We start from the raw sequence: 20,656 nt of genomic DNA, 5'->3' as shown, positions 1-20,656 counted from the left end.
GTAATATTTGTTTTCACCGATTTTAACCGAAATGGCGGCGTTTACGTTAATTTGACTATAGTGCCCTCCATTTTTGGTTTAGTACATGACCTTCTTATGTGTATGAAACTTTTTCATTTGATCGTAACAGAAACACTTCAAAGGAAAATCTACACTGTTATCTTCATATCACAACATATTATTAACATTGTTACAAAATTAACAAAATTTGTTTCCTTCCCCGTACATCACGGCCTGTCCGCTATCTTGACATCTTGGTCGAAACGCAACGTTATAATGACGTCATGTAATGGTGACGTCACAATATATTCATGTTCAATTTCGCGCCACTTCAATAGTGCTCACATGTGTGAAGCCAATCAGAATCCAGTATTCTGTCACGTAATGTAGAAATACGATATATTATATAAATTATATCATGCGATATGATAAAAATGATTACATTTTCGTGTCAACAAAGAAGCAATGTACTGTAACCAAAATTGACATTAACGTTCAAATAATCTTACTTTAAATTAAGATGAATTTAATTTCATCTAAAATGTATATCATAAAAGGCACGTCTCTAGAGGAATGTGTGATACTTTCCTCGCTCTAACCAAACTTTTGTCAACCACAAACGATTGGCAACACATTGAAACACGTCATCGGCTATCTGGTCGCCGATGATAGACCTTATTCAGAAGCTAGATACACACTGCCCTCTCTGTTTAGCCTTCGTTTTGAAGACTCTTTACGCAGGTTCGGTATCTCCTGCTAAGCGTATCAATGTTCAAGCAGAGGTTGGTTTCTGGTACAAAATATTCCGTCTTTGCATATTACAGAGTTAGCTCCCTTGCGGGGAGGTATCTATTGTTACGTCATTATTTTGTGAACGCAATTCACGTCGTTTTCTCCGAAACGTATGACGTTACGCTCGCAAACACATGACGTCACAATCAATACCTACCCACATGTGCAGATAACTCTCCAATATATAAATTAGGAATAATGCAAAGCCAGACCGGGATTCGAGGTCGCATAAAACTCTACCAATTGAGTTATTTGGTCGCCCACATGTAGTTGCTTCCCTTGTCATAATTGGTTCATATTTTATTGATCCACGACGTCATACACTTAGCAAATAAATGATAACACGAGATTCAACATCATTTCATTAGAGAAAGGGTATACAAGCTGTATATGTACATTTTCATTGCCTACAGTGGGGTCCCAATGGTCAATATAATAAACCTTGAACTCTAGTAGGACTATAAAATGGAAACTCATGCGGCGCCCAATACAAATATATTCCGCGATGAAAGTCCACGCCATTGGCAAATTTATCCCACACTTTATCTTGTATCTCTAGCTGTCCATTCATTACTTTCACGCGTTATAATTTGGCTAAAGGTACTAACCAATTCCGTGTTGTAGAATCTCCCGTCACGAGCATTGTGCGGTTTCTCAAGCAATTCAGGTAATGATTGTACTCCCGCTTGAGGAGGGATTTACAAATTAAAGACTGCCACCGACCGTTGTAGAAGTAACCTGTGGGATTCTGGGTATACCACGTGACCGTCCTGTTGACTTCTCGGCAGGAAACCTGTGGATGGCGTGCGGGACCAAGTCCTGAAGTGAATTATAAAATAAAGGACAGTGATAGCCAATGCTTATGTACATGTACGTACAAAATATGAACATTTCATTGGTAACAATAATGTTCCATCATAGTTTATTATAACACTTCGTGGTTGGTAAATGGGACCATCAAGTTGAAATTGGGCCTGTGGTGATTCGTACGGAGTGTCATCGGCGTGGCCAGCGTTCAGAGAAAGTATTGATTTCTTACGTTTTCGGATTAGGAATTGATTTCTTACGTTTTCGGATTAGGAATTGATTTCTTACGTTTTCGGATTAGGAACTGAATCACCTATTACACGTCTATCCAAGTAAGGTAACACAGAAACCCGTATGGAAATCTATTTTTGGTCCTGAATTATTGCAAATGCAATCTTAAGATCAACAGTTAGATAAAATGAACTGAATGTGATATAGCTTCATTAAACAAATGGTGGGACTAGAATAACACTTACGCTGTAATACCTTGAGGAAGGTTACTCTTTTCTTTAAGTATCTATAAGGTCTGGAAAAAATACGATACAGATAAGCATACGTTAATACTGTACTGAAAAGGATAAGATTGTCTTCAATACTAATCATATAAAATCTTTGTCATTCGTGAAATGATATCGCAAGGTCATCAACCAGTAAATCGGGAAAATTTAGATTTTTAGAAATATCGTGTCAATTCAGGGAGATAGATAAATAGAAAAATCAAATGCCCGATCCACTGGGTTTTGTCCGGGAACTCTGGTTTTCACCTACTCCAAGACACTTCGCGTGCTTAGATTCGGACCACCAAAAGTGTTTTGTATAAGCTGTTACTATACAACATTTTTCATAATCGATGTAAAATAACGTTTATATATTCAAAATCCAAATCAATAAGGGTAAGTCAGTATCCTTTTAATATGAAAAAAAATATCTTGCTATTATAAAAAAAAATACAAACGGTATTATTGACACTATAGGCAAAATTATATTACTTTTCATTTGTAATCTATTGTTTATGTATGTACGTATGTATGTTGCATCGGACAACGATCGCCTTTTGGTTTCATCTCCATTTTGAACAATCATTAAGAAATGGAAAACTTAAAGAATATACATTAAATACTACACAGAAATAGTCAAGTATCCCTTCTTAATCAGTTCTTATTTCAGTAACCTATGAACCAGGTATACAGAAATTCCATATAATGCATTTCTCTTTGTGTACTTATATATAACGCTTTAATTTGTATTAATAGATGCAAAACCTTTTTTTTATTACAAATATTAAAAACCAAAACAGGAAAATTTACTTACCGAAAAATAGATTCATGTTTTCTATTACATTAATGGATTCCTGATCCTTCATGCACGGACCAGTCCTCACAGGTTAAGGTTTCTGGTTTTCCACAGAAAAAAGGACATATTGACGTTCTGCTCTGTGAAGTTGCAATATTCTATACAACCTGGTATGTTCGGAACAACGCTACACAAGGTGGACTCAGTTAAACTACTTTTAAATCCCGCTTTTAGGAATGTTATTATTCCATATTTCTTAACAACATTCATATAAATCCCGATGTGCTCTTTTGTATTTCCAATCGCAAACATCAGTTCTGGATTACCCCCGCCCAACATAGCTTTGACGATTCCGGTGTATGAACCATTTCCGTGGTCAATGACGTATCCGACGACCGAGGCTTTGAGAGTGGTTTCCCGAAGCCAGACTCTGAGCATGTCACCCCCTACTGTGGCACGTTCTCCTCGTCCATTGCACAACACTACACCAACTGTAATCTCATCTCCAACTCTGAATTTGGACTTCCTAACTCTGATCACTGAGGTTGATAATTTCACCAAGGAGAATTAATTATCGAAGTCGGTATATTGAAGATATCGATTCATTCTGCCCAGAACGTCATCGGGAATCGTAGAATTGGAAGCGGATTCGAAGACGCTACTGATGCGTGCGTGATGCAAATTGAATAAAAAATATATCAAAAAATATAATGGCTATCGGACGTTGCCCCAGAAGTTAGAAGTGTTTTGTACGTAACTTAACCATAAAGAATTATTGGTCTTCCAACATTATTCAGGTCATAAGAATATGCAGGACACAGTATGACTGTAAAAATGCAATCAAGGAGATTTGAATAGCTCATCCGCACCTCAAATACTCAGCTTAACAGCATGTAAAACTATACACAACAGTTATTCCTAGTTCGAAAAGAGATGTCTAAATAAAACATATATACTCAGATCAAACACGAACCGATTAGGTCTGTTTACTGCTGAAAACGTCAACCACGCGAATGTTGTTAAAAGAGAAATGACAATGATCCATCGTAGAGAAAGCTGGGAGTTTACGGCCATTTTATTCCAATCAAAATTAAAATAAGCATGTGTCTACGTTCATGTTAAACTTGTTACAAAAACGACACATTTAATAATGCTTTGACTAATAACCTGTGTTTTAAACAGATGTATCTATATATATTACGCTATTGTTTCATTGTTGATTCTTGTTGTGTTTAAATATATAAATATATGAATACGTCATACATATATATTTCACATTGATATACAAAAGGATTGAGCGATTTAAACATCGTCAATTCCAGGCTATCACTTACATTGACTATGTCAACCATTGATGTCATGACAAATAAGCTTCACAGAACAAATAAATATCTACTTTGTTTTTTAAAATAACAGGTTATCTTTCACATTGACTGTATTCTTAAATACAAAGGGTCAAACGTGGTGTTTAGATCAGGCAAAACACAGTAATAGTTAGATGGACCGAATACGAAATCATAATGTTAATTCGTGATGGTATTGTTAGCAGATCCTTTTGTTTTAGTCCTGTAAATGCACGACGCTGCCTGATGGTGTTTCATATCTATCGATTACCATATTTTGAGAGCTGGCGTTCAATGTAATCAAAATACAAAATAAATGAAGCAAAATCTTACTCTTCAATAAACAGACTTATAATCTTACTCTACTGACAATATTTTTTAACCGAGATTTTGCAATTCCTATGGTCATTTGTTTTGTTTCTGTTTTTATTGCATTTTTACAACTATGGTATCCCACCTTTTAAAAAGATAACGTAAATCCAGTTGTTTCCATATTTTAACTAAACCAGCCTAATTTCTGAAAAAAACAATGTTGAGATTTTACCGAGGAAAAAGTAATTTTGTTAACGCCCTGACGTCACGAGACTGTATTCCATGTGATACAGTCTCAGGCGACATGAGTGTATTGCCCGAGATCAGTTCGTATTCCACTCGTAGGTGTAAGTAAAAAATATTTGACCCATATCCTTCTATTTTTGGGTAGCGAGCCTTTATGATATCCGTCGCTTTTGTCGGTCTTTACTAATAATGACTCCAACAAATACAGCTCCCAAAATAACATTTAATTAACATGATGATTATCTGCAGGATTTTCTTATATTCTTCTAATTCCAATACACAGTTAAAATACGAAATCCTACCGACCGTCGATTCATGTTCAAGCCGGACTAAAGCGTTTTGCATATTAAGAAGTATGTAATGTTTATACATGTATATCTTAACAAATATGTGAAAAAACGAAATTTAACATCATTTCATTAAAGAATGGATATTCTGGATGTATGTTCACATTTTCATTCCCTACAGTGGCGTCCCATTGGTCTATAAAATAAACACTATGGTGCAAATCTCTGAACTCCTCATACAATATTTGTTTGTAAACTTCACTGATATAATCGAATGGTTCGAGAAAAATGTCATATGTGAAGGAGTGTGGCCCTTTAATGAAAATGTCTGAGTTTGGTGAACGCTCCAACAATCGAAGTACAGCTTCTTTAGCACTTCGTACATGATCCCTGTACTGTTGGGGTGTCGTTCTTGTTAGATGTCCGAACCAATGTAAAATAACAATAGCGCTCTTATTTGAGGGTAGTGCGTCTATTCTTGAGGCTACTGATCGAAAGTTATCTTTATTTTGCTCAAGGCTGTAAAACGGAATTTCATGTGGCGCCCAGGATAAATATAATCCTTCAGTAGTGGCTTCAGCAAATGTGTGCAATGCCTTGTCCTTTATTTCCAGTCGACCATCCGTAATGTTTAAACGTAACAGTCGTGCTAGAGGCACGAACCAGTTCCGTGTTGTAGAATCTCCCGTCATAAGCACTGGGTGGTTCTTCAGACACTTCAGGTAGTGTGTGTACTCCCACTGGATGATGGACTTACAGATTAAAGACTGCCACTGACCGTTATAGAAGTAGCCTGTGGGGTTGGTCGTATGCCACGTGACCGTCCTGGTGATGTCACGGCATGATACTTGAGGATGTCGTGCGGTAACGATTCCTGGCATGAAATATAAATAAAGAACAGATATAAAATAAACGATGCTATAATGCTCAATATCTGCCAAAAATATAATCAATAATTGCTGTGTAAATAGAATGCATGTTTTGAGTATGTTCGAAACATAAATATTTTATTCCGAAACCAGTGTGATTGGGATAGATAAGATTCTTTCCGGGGTATTGATATCACTATTTTAGCTTCTCGGAAAGCTATATGTCAAAGAAATTTAACATTTATGACCATCACTGTTAAAGTGTAAATCAAATCGCGACAAAATAACATAACTGGTGTTTTTAGAGGCAAAATTCACCGTGTAACATTATTTTCAGGAAATTACCACTAAAATAAAGAATACATCATGTTAGTTATGAAAAATTCTAAAATGAAATACAACCACTCTTTTTTCAAAACAAAATACTTTGAAAAGTTGGAGTTGATGGAAACATGAATTCCAATAAAAGGTGAATTTTTATTCAAGTGTAGATATATAGAGGACATTTCTTGTTTCTAGTGCGAAACTCGAATGAATAAAAATAAGTGTCAACTTCACGAGATGAATTATAACTGCTATTCATAAAAAATCTATTTATGTTTTACGACTAGGCCTGGTAGATGTAATTCAATCTCCTGCGATACCTATTTTACCATACCCACTCCTGATTATTTCCACGCTTATTATTTGAATTCCACATGTGGAATGCAAATACAAAATATCCATACTGAAACAGGTAAAAACGAAAATTTAAATGCAAAGATGAAGGTACTTAACGTCATATTATATAATTAAATATTTTCAATGTGTGCATGGTCTGATTGGTTAATTGTGAGTGATAATATCAAAACTGATAATTTCACTCGGGTGAAAAAAATACCACATAAATTTTAAACCATAAAACCTAATGTTAAAAACGTAATTTCAAAAATACTCACTTTTCGAGACGTCCACAAAGGTAATACTCTTCTTCATGTATCTGTAACGTCTGAAAAATCGTTTAAGATTACAATCATTTTATTTTTAGAAATGATATACATAGGCTAATGCCGAGTGAAGTCAAGCTTAACAGATTTTTCGACAAGATATGATACATATGGATTTTGCTTGATTCAGCTTAAATATCCATTATGTACATTTGTTTTTTGTAAATGATAAAAGCAGTGTGGATGCGTTAAAATAGCTAAATGCAATAGACGATTGAAAGATGATTACACTTTTATTAGTTATGTCTGCATAGCTTGGAGTAGGTTTCTGCATTTTAAAAAGCTTTTTTTTTTACATTTCTTTATTTTGCGAGGTTTGTATTATAGATGGTCGAAAAAATTGAATTTTTTTATTCAACCAATTAGAACGATTTCAGTTAATTACCATGTTTTGTTCGCCAGAATTAAAGGCCCACTACCTTTCAGGAACAAAATTTAAAACTTTCTCGAAACCAATTTTAACAAGCCAAACTCTTTCTCTCGGGTTGAGATATCCCTGTCCACTTGACAGAGCCATGTAAGATTCTATTAATCTCCTTTCATGTTGACAAATCTTTTCGGTAAATATTTGCCTGGTTAATATAATAACCTGCATGTACTTGGAGTAGATACTGTAACATGGAACTTGGTAATGGCGTTTCACACTACACCTTTGTTTACTTTCTGTTAGCCACACAATTGACATACACATTTAATCTTAAATTTTATTTCGTTATCAATTTTAAAACTGAGCCCAAAGTGTTTATTGTTGTTATCCGGCAATCTGACTATTTATCTCATCCTCGATGCTTTAAAGCTTTCATCCCTGAATATCTTATAGTAAAACTGAAGGCAGTTCAGGAGAAGAAAACTGGCCAATCACAGGCCAGCAGAAACTTTCTTTCAAGATTACAGAGAGCGACGCAATTCCACTTTATAGAGTATATAACCTTCCATAATTAAAAATAGTTTTAAACGAGCATTTTCATTGGCTGGAATGTGTGCTTTATCAGTCCATTAAGGAAAGCAATGGTGCTGTCGTTTTATGTAATGTCGTTTATAATAGACTTAATAATATATAATGTCGTAATGATTTTATAGAAAAAGAGTCACCTAATGAGCTTGTAGTGTATTGAATTACAAGGATTAAATTTATTCGGTATAGTATTCAGCTATAACACAAAATTCAGAGCGTACAATCATCATCAAAACTGCTGAGTACACACTCAGAATTTTGTGTTATATCTTTATAACATAAGAGAAATCAATTAAAGGTAATCCTTTAATAATTACGGATTATGCGTACAGGGATAAGAAATTCAAGATATGCAAAATATAAAGGTTTTTAAGTTAGCGAATTGGAGACCAAAGTTAATGTAAGATGAATGTGAAAATTACTACATTGAACGTTATGGCGCCATTTTCTAAGATTTAGAATTGCTACTGTGTCTGTATCGATAAACTAAGTTGGGACAGATCAATTTATTTCCCAATAACTTGAGTGCAGAACGTGACACTATTCAGTGCGTATGAATACAATTTGTACATGTAAACATGTTGGCGGATTTCTTTTGACATTCCAAATTACCATGTGTCAGTGTTTACAAATACAATGTAACACATGTACGAAATAATCGGAGACATACAATAAAACAGATTTATTATTTTAAATGTGTTATTGCTATTTGATCTATTTAAAATAACTTAAATATAGGCACTATTTTTGTGATGTCATGGAGAAAAGGGTGGGGTTAAGCTGCAGTCAACGGCGCGCTTTTTCTGAATGGCTGTTGTGTATGCATAAACATGACGGTAGTATAATTTTGAAGGCGAATACCAAAATGTAAATGATTGTGTCTGTCGTTCCGGTTGATTTTCTTGTTCAAAGAAAATATATTGTAAATAAAAGGAGAGCAAAGTTGTAGGTGATGTATGTGGTGGTCTTAATGGGGCATGGAATGTATGACAAAAGCAATTAAAAAAATAGTGCAGTTGCCATGTACCAAATTGAAGATACACATACCAGTTGGAAATTTATGTTTATTATGTTATAACGAATGTTGCAAAGCGATTTGTACGACCGAAATTAATAGAGTAATAATTTTCATTTGATAAAGAATATCATTACATAACTTACCGAAATATCAAATCATGTTTCTTGTTACATGAATGGATGTCCGTTCGCTCATAAACGGACCAGTCTGCACAAGTCAATATTTTGGGTTTCCCACAGAAAAAGGACATGTTGAAGTTGTGCGCTGTAAAGTTACAGTACAACGTAACATCTGGGATATTCGGCACAACGCTACACAATGTGTTCTCTGTCAAATTCTTATTTTTAAATCCCGCTTTTAGGAATGTTATTACTCCATATTTCTGAACGACATTCATATAAATCCCGATGTGCTCTTTTGTATTTCCAATAGCAAACATCAGTTCTGGATTGCCCGCCCACATAGCTTTGACGATTCCGGTGTATGAACCATTTCCGTGGTCGATGACGTATCCGGCGACCGAGGCCTTGAGAGTGATTTCTCGGAGCCAGACTCTGAGCATGTCACCCCCTACTGTAGCACGTTCTCCTCGTCCATTATACAACACAATATCAACTATAATCTCATCTCCAACTCTGAACTCAGTCTTCCGAACATTAACGACTGATGTTGACATATTCACTAACGACAGAATGTCTAGGTCGGTAAATTGGCGATATTCATTCACCCTTTCCAACGACCAGTTTGGAATCGTAGATTTCGTTTCGTATCCACAAATGTTAAAGCTTAATGTGTATATCCTGTAAAATATAATATATTTATCAATTTGCAGCATTATCAAGCTTCCAGTTATGTTTAAAGAAATCCCAATTAAAACATAACTTGAGCTCTTGTCAATTGCGATTTCATATTCATTAAAGTTGATAATACTCATCAATGATGGACAATAACTATGAATCAATAATTCACTTCGTCAGTCGAATATTCAGATACTATTAGACATCACATTTGAAATTTTTCAGAATTAGTTTGATTGCAGAAACTATTTAATAAAAGTAAAAAAGTAAATTGGTAAGTAAACGAAAGAGAAGTATGTTAAATACAAACCGTTTAGATCTAGACATATTTGAGAAAATGATGATGAAAGATGTTGAAACAAAACATAATATAATCAATTGAAAGAACCATCGGACGTTAACGCCCATAGTATCCTTTGTATATATTACTCTCGTAGGCTTAGTCACTCCGGCACAACTTTAAATACCGAGTCCAGAAACAATATACTTTAAATGACCGTGGTATAACTATATGTAGGGCCCTTTATCAAAGTAAACATGAAATCATTCGCAAACCACATTTAAAAGCAATTGAAAATTTATCATAGATAAATAAATGTCGTTGAGCTTGGGTAAATCCAAGCATTAAAGTTATAACGTTTTCAATATGTCAATTCCGCACGTCTTATAGTCATGTAATGAAAACACCGATTTACTGTCAAAATACAATCGGTATCGGGGATGTCACTTTCACTGGCGGCGACTGAAAGGCGGGGCAAATATGTTGCCTTGTACCTTAACCGATATAGTGTTGCAAGCATATGTTGCCTTGTACCTTAACCGATATAGTGTTGCAAGCATATATTGCCTTGTACCTTAGCCGATAGTGTTGCAAGCCCCGATGTGATCACATTCGGGCTAATACAAATATATTTCCCGGATAATACCCATATGTAATTGTAATGTATTAAAAAAGTCAATTTTCAAATAACAAATCTGCGGATTTTCTGTTTCGTCAATTATAAGTGACAAAATCCAAGGCAAACGCAACAAAAAAGTAATTCTGTTCAAATACAACGCCATGTGTGAATTACCGGAAACCGTGACGAAATGAAACAATCAACAAGTAAAAAGTTTCGAAATAAAAAAAGTCAACAAACTCAGAATAGACAATTGTGAAACTTAATAAGTACCAGTATCCTATGGGTATCCAAAATAATTTTTCAAACTTGAGTAAAAAAAATCTGTGAAATCATCTCTTCTGCTAAAAAAATTGTGTGTAAACTTACGTTATTCCAAATATGGTAAAGTAATAAGAAGCATCACGGCGGCCAAGTGAACCGTGTCGGAGATGCGAGTCGAAATGTACTTACAAACATAATTTAGACATGAATTCAAAAGGATAATCAGTTTATTCTAGAAATGTTGGATATTGTTGAATTTAATTACAATTTTTTCTTTACTGAATCAAATGCAATCATAGAAATCAAAGATTCATTTCTTCCTAATCTGTTGGAGAAATGTGGATTTGTGTAAATTTGTTTACAATGGAAAAGACTGTTGTGACTAAGACTTATATAGAGGTGATATGTTTGATAATACCGATTAAAAAGATGTGGCAGTGTTGTATTTTCTGAATTTACTCTTTCGTGAAATATTGTTCTTCGTATCGTTGCAACGCCTACGTAGCTATCCCGACCAATCGTAGCCGAGATAACATATTTCAATTGTCTAATTACTGTATCGGGTCACTCACCTATCTAGGTAGCTACTGATCATGATCCGCGACATCAGTTGATAGGTCACGAACGATACCAACACTTGTATTTTGTCAGTAAGGCCTTCTGGAGGCGTATCCTTGTATATGATCAAATAACCGATCAGGTAGCACTGTAACAAGTAGAAGATAATTTGGAGGGTTCATTGTACCAGTTCTGGTTAAGTCGCGATTTAAAAAAGTTCAGCCTCTGCAGACATTACGTTTTCTGAAACTGTTCCAAGTATCTACAACTTTGGTTTTTAAGCATTATTTGGTTACTTCCAGTCTGGATACTGGCTTTACGATTTTTAGATTGACCGCTTGTTAAGGTGATGAGAGACGTTTTCAATATATCAATTTCGCACATCTTGTATGGTTAGAACAATTAGTTATGTAATCATGCTATCCCGCAATTGATCAAATTATCGATCATGTAGCATAATATTAAGTTGGAGAATTTTTTTGAAATTCATTAGTTTGATAATGACATGATTTAAACGTCTAGCAATTTAAAATTTGCAGTGTTGAACTTAATAATAGACGAAATATTTCACAAGACAAACATTCTTCATTGATCACTAAAAGCAATCTTGAGTGTTCCAGACATTTATATTTTATAAATTGATTGTATCGGGAAAAGCGTCCATCATGCGTGATATAGGCCTATGGCGGATCTCGAGCGTAAAAAGCGTAGCCTGGTTTGATTTATTTGCCATTTACGAGTTTCATGCATCAATGACGTACATTGTATACTATATAAACGTGAACAGAATCGTATAAAATATTTTTTCAAAATTGCTTTTTAAAATATATACAGTCAGTAGCTGTAGTTTGTTAACTGAGGCGGATTCAACGACCTCCTGAGAAACTTATTGTGCAGTTGACGCCAGAAACATCAACACCAGGAGTAAATATGGCCGCCAATCTCCGTATTTGTTTACAATGGATTATCATTGGCTCTACTTTATTACCACTTATCTGGTTTACCTTCTTATCATCATACAACATTAAGCGGTTTGTATTCAATATAATTAAGATTAAACAGATTTTTATCATTATATCTTTGTCAATTTCAGAAAATTTACATTGAACAGTTTGCAATTGTTTGTGGATTGGTATATTGGTTAACAAAGGAGGGGTATCACTTAGGCCGGTTTTACGGCCACTCAGTGACAAGCAAAATATTTTGCATGAAGATACATAAGTGTCAGCTGCAAATTGTATGCTATTCAGAATATCCGATTTTTTCTGCGCTTATGGTAATTTCAGAGGTCAAAGGTCAAAAGATGAAAATTCACATTTTCATTGTTTAAGTCCAAATTAATTAAATATTAGAATAAAGATAACATTTTTTGTAGGTTTTGCCTGTAAATATTGGGTTTGTGAAGTTCAGTTCACAAAACTGATGGACAATTCAAAAAGTAGGTCACAGTGACCTATTTAAGCATTTATTCTATTATAGTATTAAAAACTTTAATATTTTTGCTGAAAACTAGGATTTTTCACATATTTGATAGCTTCAAATTGATGTTTAGCACTGCATATGGATCATGACATGACCTGCTTAAGATGTTTTTACATCCTAGGGTCACATTGGCTAGGTCACGTGCATAAATTAGGTCATATTTAATGAATGGTATCATCTGTTCACTGAGCTGTTTTATGAGCTTAGTTTTAAGGAACGCCTTCACTGAGGTAGGATGTTAGAATTACCTGCTGCTCACTGCATGATCGTAAAAGGCGTTACTGTTTGATACATGAATATTTTGAGTCTTGTTTTAATTTCAAAATGAGCGCCATTTTGAAATCCCAGATGGCTGTTTAAAAAAAGATGTTTCCCTATTTCACTCTGTAAGTGATCTAGCAAAAATTGTTTTTGGTAGTGTAAACTTAATGTAGAAAGAACACCATTTTCCATATTCTAAGATGGCCACTAAATTGACTCCCTGTACCTACATGTATACCTATACAATGTATGTAATAATACTATAATAATTTGCTAAGCTGACTTTAAGCAAATAAAATACATATAAATACCGTGATTATTTATATTTTATAGCGTTTGATACAAAATGTTTCGATTCTTATTTAATTCTCACAATTGCAACCAATCTGAAATTTACAGCGGCGTATTAGGGCCACTGTATAATTTTATTTATCTTGTACGTACAAGTTAGTATCTTGTATGTACAACTTATAGTATCTTGAACGTACAAGTTATTATCTTCTACTTACAAGTTATCATCTTGTACCCTCAAGATAGTATCAGGTGAAAAGCCCACTATGGTGTATGTGTGGGAAATGTTCAAACTTGATCGCCGTTCGCCATTACACGTTGTTGTCGGACGTCTTGTTTGCCGAACTCTGACCCGGCCTTATTGATGGAGTAAAGAATGAGGGGGAGGGGGGAGGGGGGAGGAGGGGTAACCATATTATGTGCATGCACCTGTTAAAAAACAATTTCATCAACTCCTCGGTGGTGATATGTTTTTTTTCTTACCTGACACTGGCTCGGGTATGAGTACAGCGTACATTTTATACTTGCTGAACGGTATTGCTATACGATTTGGAATTTCAACTACAAAATTTCGCAATGTCGGGGTTTTTTTCCGATATTTTATGTGTATATGTTTCATAGGAAATATAGAACATTACGTTTATGCCATATGTTGCTACGTGGTTATGTAACAGAACAAGCTTTACTTAATTGTTCCTTCAACATTATCAAAAAAGGGGAAAAAAAGGGGAAAAAAAGATATCAATACACGTTAACGTGCGGGTCTAAAAATTGCGATGTGAAGTTAAATGCATCCGGGTCCTGAATATTCCGACAGTAATACATTTTAATCTCTGTTTGAAAAATATTAATTGTACAAAACAAGAAATTGCAGAAACCATATATTACAATATCAATATTTGCTGACATACATTTGATTTAAATCCGAGTTTTCACAATAAATTGTTTAAAGTCATAAAGGTTTGTTTTGGCCAATGTTCGTTCCAGCACGGAGATTTTTTGTCAATAAGGAAACTGCAACAGATGTAAACGTAAACCAGTACGTAATTGTTTCCATTACATCGGTTTGAATCTAGAAGACACGATTACTGATTTCAAGTTGATATATTCATAATAAACAGCACGTGTGAAGCTACACTAAAAATACCAAACAATCAGATTGTGTGGATATCCATGTGTAAAGCTACAACCAAAATACCAAGCAATCAGATTGTACGGATATCCATGTGTAAAGCTACAACCAAAATACCAAACAATCAGATTGTGTGGGTAACCAAGCAATCAGATTGTGTGGATATCCATGCGTAAAGATACCAGGAAGAATACCGAGCAATCAGATTGTGTGGATATCCATGTGTAAAGATACAACCAGAATACCGAGCAATCAGATTGTGTGGATATCCATGTGTAAAGCTACAAGCAAGAATACCGTGCAATCAGATTGTACGGATATCCATGTGTAAAGATACAAGCAAAATACCAAGCAATCAGATTGTACGGATATCCATGTGTAAAGATACAAGCAAGAATACCGTGCAATCAGATTGTACGGATATCCATGTGTAAAGCTACAAGCAAGAATACCGTGCAATCAGATTGTACGGATATCCATGTGTAAAGATACAAGCAAGAATACCGTGCAATCAGATTGTACGGATATCCATGTGTAAAGATACAAGCAAGAATACCGAGCAATCAGATTGTACGGATATCCATGTGTAAAGATACAACCAGAATACCGAGCAATCAGATTGTGTGGATATCCATGTGTAAAGCTACAAGCAAGAATACCGAGCAATCAGATTGTGTGGATATCCATGTGTAAAGCTACAAGCAAGAATACCGTGCAATCAGATTGTATGGATATCCATGTGTAAAGCTACAATAAAGATACCAAGCAATCAATTGAATATCCATGTGTAAAGCTACAAGCAAGAATACCGAGCAATCAGATTGTGTGGATATCCATGTGTAAAGCTACAAGCAAGAATACCGTGCAATCAGATTATATGAATATACATGTGTATAGCTACTAATAAAGATACCAGCAATCAAATTGTATAGATACCCATGTATAAAACCACTCCCAACGATACCTAGCAATCAAATTGTATAGATACCCATGTATAAAACCACTCCCAACGATACCTAGCAATCAAATTGTATATATACCCATGTATAAAACCACTCCCAACGATACCTAGCAATCATATTATATGGATTTTCATGTGTAAAGCTACACTCGAAGATACCTAGCAATCAAATTGTATAGATACCCATGTATAAAACCACTCCCAACGATACCTAGCAATCATATTATATGGATTTTCATGTGTAAAGCTACACTCGAAGATACCTAGCAATCAAATTGTATTGATACCCCTATGTCTACAATGTAGCTACACTCAAATATACCTACTAATCAAATTGTGTGGATATCTGTCTAAGCTACACTCAAATATACCTACCAATTAAATTGTATGGGTATTCATTTGTAAAGCTTCACTCAAAGATACCTACCAATCAAAATGTTTCGATATCCATTTGTAAAGCTACGCTCAAAAATACCAAGCAATCAAATTGTATGGATGTCCATGTGTAAAGCTACACTCAAAGCTAACTAGAAATCAAATTGTAGAGATGTTCATTAAAGGGACAATTCAGTCTAAGGGAACATTACATATTGAAAAAACCCAGTTCTAATGGAAATTAGATCAGTCGGTTTTACTGTGATATGCCTGAAAAGCCCATGTTTGTGACATGTATGTAGATGTTCAAACTCGCTCGCTGTCCGCCATTACACATTGTGGTCGAACTTCTTGTATGCCGAACCCTGATCCTTGCTCGTCGAGTAATGCAATTTTTATCTAGAACTGCTCAAATCGGTTTGACAGTAGTGTTTTTACCTTATCAGGTGAATTGTCTTGCCTAAAATCATTTTATACCCTTCTCAGTGGTTATGTAGTTTATTTATTTTACGTGTGTGACTTTGGCTCGGGTATGGGTACAGCGTCCATATTGTACCTGCTTAGTCGCATTGATCAACGATTTGTTGTTTCAACGATATTAATTAAAATACTTAACAATGTCGTGGAATTTGTCAATGTTTTACGTTATATGTTTCATAAGAAATGTAGAACAATACATTTATGCCATATTTTGCTTCTTGGTTATGTAAAAGAATTAGCCTGAGTGAATTGTCCCTTTAACCTGTGAAAACCAGACTATTCAATTCTAGTTAATGCAGTTACGATTTGGTATATAGTTATGATAGATACAAAATTATACATTCATAATTGATTGATTCGATTGCGATTCTTCTGAAATGTTTTGGGTTTACAAGATTAAATAGTTTCAAGGACATTTTTATAATTTGTATTAATTCGTCATTTCAATTATAACGGCTTAACTCGTATTTTAATGATTTTATCATTGATTTGTTTTGACATTTTACAGGTTGTATCAACTTAGAACCAGAGTCGTCAATTCCAAATACGGTTCAAATCTTACCATCCCGAATAGGGCGCTTGAAAGAATAAATGACTTTCTTCAATATACCGACTTCGATAATTATCCCTCCTTGGTGAATATATCAACCTCATTGGTCAGTGTCCGGAGGACAAAGTTCAGAGTTGGAGATGAGATTATAGTTGATATAGTGTTGTACAATGGACGAGGAGAACGTGCTACAGTAGGGGGTGACATGCTCAGAGTCTGGCTCCGGGAAACCACTCTCAAGGCCTCGGTCGCCGGATATGTCATCGACCACGGAAATGGTTCATACACCGGGTTCGTCAAAGCTATTTGGGCTGGTAATCCAGAACTAATGTTTTCAATTGGAAATATAAAAGAGCACATCGGGATTTATGTGAATGTTGTTAAGAGATATGGAGTGCTTGAATTTCAAAGAGCCGTGTTTAAAAGACATAACGTGAATGAGACCACGTCGTGTAGCGTTGTTCCAAATATTCCAGATGTACAAAAATATTGCAACTTCACCTCTAAAAACTTCAACTTGCCCTATTTCTGTGGAAAACCAGAATCCCTGAACTGTGAAGACTGGTTTATTTACGAAGGATCGGGAATTTATGCATGCAATCAAAAACACGAATCCTTTTTTCGGTTAGTAATTTGTCCTATTTGGGTAGAGTAAACTGTAATGTTTCAACATATGAATCAATCCAAAGCCATAGAGGATCGCAGTTTATCATCTACATATTGGGCAAAATGCAATAATCTGAATTGCAGGCCAAGAAATATGGATCGGAGGTTGACTTGGTCAATTTCTTGCCAAAATGTCTTGACCTGAAATTCTTGCAAATATCGAAGCAACATAATATTCATTCGCACAACAATTTCTTCTTTATATCCGCTGATTTTACTACATTCAGCTAGAATCATCCACATTGGACGAGATTGTATAACGGTTTGTTGATTTCAACGACTTTTCTGAAAAGTACTTCCCCTTCATTTTCAATGAAACCTTTACTATATAACATAGATATAATGGAGCTTATGAGGGCGGTTTTGCTGAGTCCATCGAATCGAATCTTTAGCATGGGACAATTTCCCTTTTGGGGTCGTGATGGCCGAGTGTTAAGATTTTCTAACATGTTACCACTAATGTATCTTTTAAACTCTGAGTTTCGAGTTCAAATCCCATCCCGGTTTTACAGTTGTCAGTTACTTACCTGTGGTCATATTAGTAGTTGTTGGTTTTCTCCTGGAACTCTGGTTTTCGTTTTCCTTTCACATCCTTAATTGCTTATACAGCTGTTCGTTGATAGTATGTAAAACAAACACAAACAAGCTTCCCTTCATGACAGAGTATCACAATTTTGAAATCAGTTTTGCTGAATTCATCGGGGCTTGATGGGCAGGACCAACGATATTAAGTTGGTGTGATTCATAAACAATATTGGTTTATGAAAGTAAGTAATTAATACTACACACATTTGACTGACTACGTCATTGCAAGACAATGGCTTGAAATGGTTTAAAGCCCTGAGAAGAAACGTCTAAAAGGAATAAGTATAATCTATTGCCAAGTGGAAATGTTTTGGTCAAGCTTTAAAGTATGTTATAAATTGTGTTTCGCAACCCTGTATTTATGATGAAGAAAAGTGCATAACACCATATTTAGCATTAAACAATTACACCTTTTGAGATATGTCCAATGATATTCCGTCAACACGATTGATATACCCTCGTCCACGTATGCAAAATAAAGAGCTCCATGTCACCCAATTGTCCGACAGGACTAGCATATTGAAAGAAAGGAAGTATTTAGTTTTTACTCTTTTATATGATCAGTTATAGGTAGAAAGAATCAGAGAAGAGTGGTGCATTACCCTAATGTTCTTCATTTGTTCCAGAAATTATAGGAACTTAAAGAAAACAGTAGCCGTGCTGAATATTTTGGAAAGTAAGTATTTTTTCATCATTGCTTCAATTTATTAATTTCAGTTTTAGCATTTTTTAACCATCTGTAAATATCATTACTAAATAAAATATAACTATCATCTCTTCAGGAACCTGAACTAAGATAACAAGCAACGAATTTCAAGTAATGTTTTGTTTTAAAGTTGAGGCAAATCAAACATATATATATATATATATATATATATATATATATATATATATATATATATTGTTCTCAGGAGTCGATTCTACACAGCATCTCCAAGACTCTTGTCGTGATGTCAGCAGTAGGATCACATGGCATACAACCAACCCCACAGGCTACTTCTACAACGGTCTATGGCAGTCTTCAATCTGTAAATCCCGCATCCAGTGGGAGTACAAACACTACCGGAAGTGCTTGAGGAACCGTCCAGTGCTCCTGACGGGAGATTCTACAACACGGAATTGGTTTACGCCTTTAGCCCAATTATTACGCTTAAAAATAATGATTGAACAATCGCAAATACATAATCTACGACGTAAATGGCATACATTCTCTAAAGCCGTAAATGCTAATAGCGGAATCTCTTTGTATTGGTCGCCTCATGAATTTCCATTTTACAGCAATGAGCAGCAAACAGAATACATGCGATCAGTAGCCTCAAGAATAGACGAGCTGCCTTCGAATAAAAGTTCCATCGTTATATTACATTGGTTTGCACATTTAACAAGAACGACTCCCAAACGATACAGAGATCATATACGCAGTTCTAAAAAAGCTGTACTTCGGCTGTTGGAGCGTTCACCAAACTCAGACATTTTCATTAAAGGGCCACACTCATTCACATATGAAAAGTTTCTCGAACCGTTTGATTATGTCAGTGGAGTTTACAAACAAATATTGTATGAGGAGTTCAGAGATTCACATGACAAAGTATATTTCATAGATCAATGGGATGCCACTGTAGGGAATGAAAATGAGAACGTACACCCTACGTTCCCATTCTTTAACGAAATGATGTTAAATTTCCTCTTTTCATTTATTTGCTGAGTATAACGTCAAATGTCATTACACGATAAACACACGGCGAGTTGTTTAATATACAAATTAACTGAAACAATTTTTTTCAGTTTTGAAATTAGATTATGAAAAGTTTTCAAACCATTTAGGACAATTATAAAATTTAGAAATAAAAAGTAATTAATAAACCTTGACACATTATAACTTATTGTCAATGAATATGTGATTTCAACTGTTCGTCCGTCAACAATCGACTTCATAACCGCTCTTCAAAATTTGAGTAGTAGCTTTCTTATAATCCTCCAATCTTAAAACTTTACAAATGGTAAACTTGATTTATCAATTTGGCTATATTCATATAAATGACTTCTTCTCTGAAACTTTTCATTTACTTAAAAATTAACTTTATCAACCCATAAAGGACAAAAGGATGTCGCCATTTGTAACGTCGCTTCTGATTGGCTGAGATAACGGCGTAATGATGAAAGAGACTTTAGTAAATTGATTATAAGGATTAATTTGAGTATATGTTTGATGTTATGGAGATATAACGCAAAAATCTGAGTGCGCTCTCATCATAAATCGCTTTACGTTTTATTTAGAGTACTCAGATTTTTGTATTATATCTCCATAACATGAAAAAAATTATCCATGTTAATCCTTAATTAATCATAAATTTACAACCAGTATGTGAACCTTCAATTTGGTAACACGGCAACTGCACGATCTTTCAAAAAATGCCCTATTGGAACACAAACATCACCTACAACCT

General features: G+C 34.9%; 2 protein-coding genes and 1 pseudogene across 2 annotated transcripts; 1 reads left to right on the top strand and 2 right to left on the bottom strand.

Moving 5' to 3' along the window:
• Positions 1-1,311: 1,311 nt before the first annotated feature.
• Positions 1,312-3,498, bottom strand: LOC138326239 (NXPE family member 3-like; annotated as a pseudogene).
• Positions 3,499-5,009: 1,511 nt separating this feature from the next.
• Positions 5,010-12,451, bottom strand: LOC138326167 (NXPE family member 3-like). Its single transcript, XM_069272295.1, has 5 exons — positions 12,431-12,451; positions 11,441-11,574; positions 9,052-9,708; positions 6,888-6,937; positions 5,010-5,954 (listed from the first exon to the last, which is right to left on the bottom strand). Exons 1-5 carry the CDS (start codon positions 12,449-12,451, stop codon positions 5,173-5,175), a joined length of 1,644 nt encoding a protein of 547 aa, XP_069128396.1. The 3' UTR covers positions 5,010-5,172.
• Positions 12,452-14,633: 2,182 nt separating this feature from the next.
• Positions 14,634-20,028, top strand: LOC138326166 (NXPE family member 3-like). The gene is made up of 4 exons (XM_069272294.1): positions 14,634-14,764; positions 16,917-17,582; positions 18,836-18,885; positions 19,121-20,028. The coding sequence occupies exons 1-4, from the start codon at positions 14,634-14,636 to the stop codon at positions 19,912-19,914; spliced, it is 1,641 nt and encodes a 546-aa protein (XP_069128395.1). The 3' UTR covers positions 19,915-20,028.
• The last annotated feature ends 628 nt before the right edge of the window (positions 20,029-20,656 follow it).

The sequence above is a fragment of the Argopecten irradians genome, chromosome 6 (genome assembly GCF_041381155.1).
Source record: "Argopecten irradians isolate NY chromosome 6, Ai_NY, whole genome shotgun sequence".
Taxonomy (NCBI): Eukaryota; Metazoa; Mollusca; class Bivalvia; order Pectinida; family Pectinidae; genus Argopecten; species Argopecten irradians.
The sequence above is the reverse complement of the archived record's forward strand: the minus strand, read 5'-3'. Positions and strand labels throughout refer to the sequence as shown.

Bases quoted from the DNA above. Each gene is read 5' to 3' on its own strand.
- LOC138326167 (XM_069272295.1), bottom strand. From the start codon at position 12,451: ATGTTGTATGATGATAAGAAG. The intron at 11,575-12,430 runs GTAAACCAGATA...TACTTGTTACAG, and splicing joins TGTTGTATGATGATAAGAAG to TGCTACCTGATCGGTTATTT. The intron at 6,938-9,051 runs GTAAGTTATGTA...ACGATTTTTCAG, and splicing joins AAACATGATTTGATATTTCG to ACGTTACAGATACATGAAGA.
- LOC138326166 (XM_069272294.1), top strand. From the start codon at position 14,634: ATGTGTAAAGCTACAACCAAAATACCAAGCAATCAGATTGTACGGATA. The intron at 14,765-16,916 runs GTAAAGATACCA...GACATTTTACAG, and splicing joins GATTGTGTGGATATCCATGC to GTTGTATCAACTTAGAACCA. The intron at 18,886-19,120 runs GTAAGTATTTTT...TATTGTTCTCAG, and splicing joins CGTGCTGAATATTTTGGAAA to GAGTCGATTCTACACAGCAT.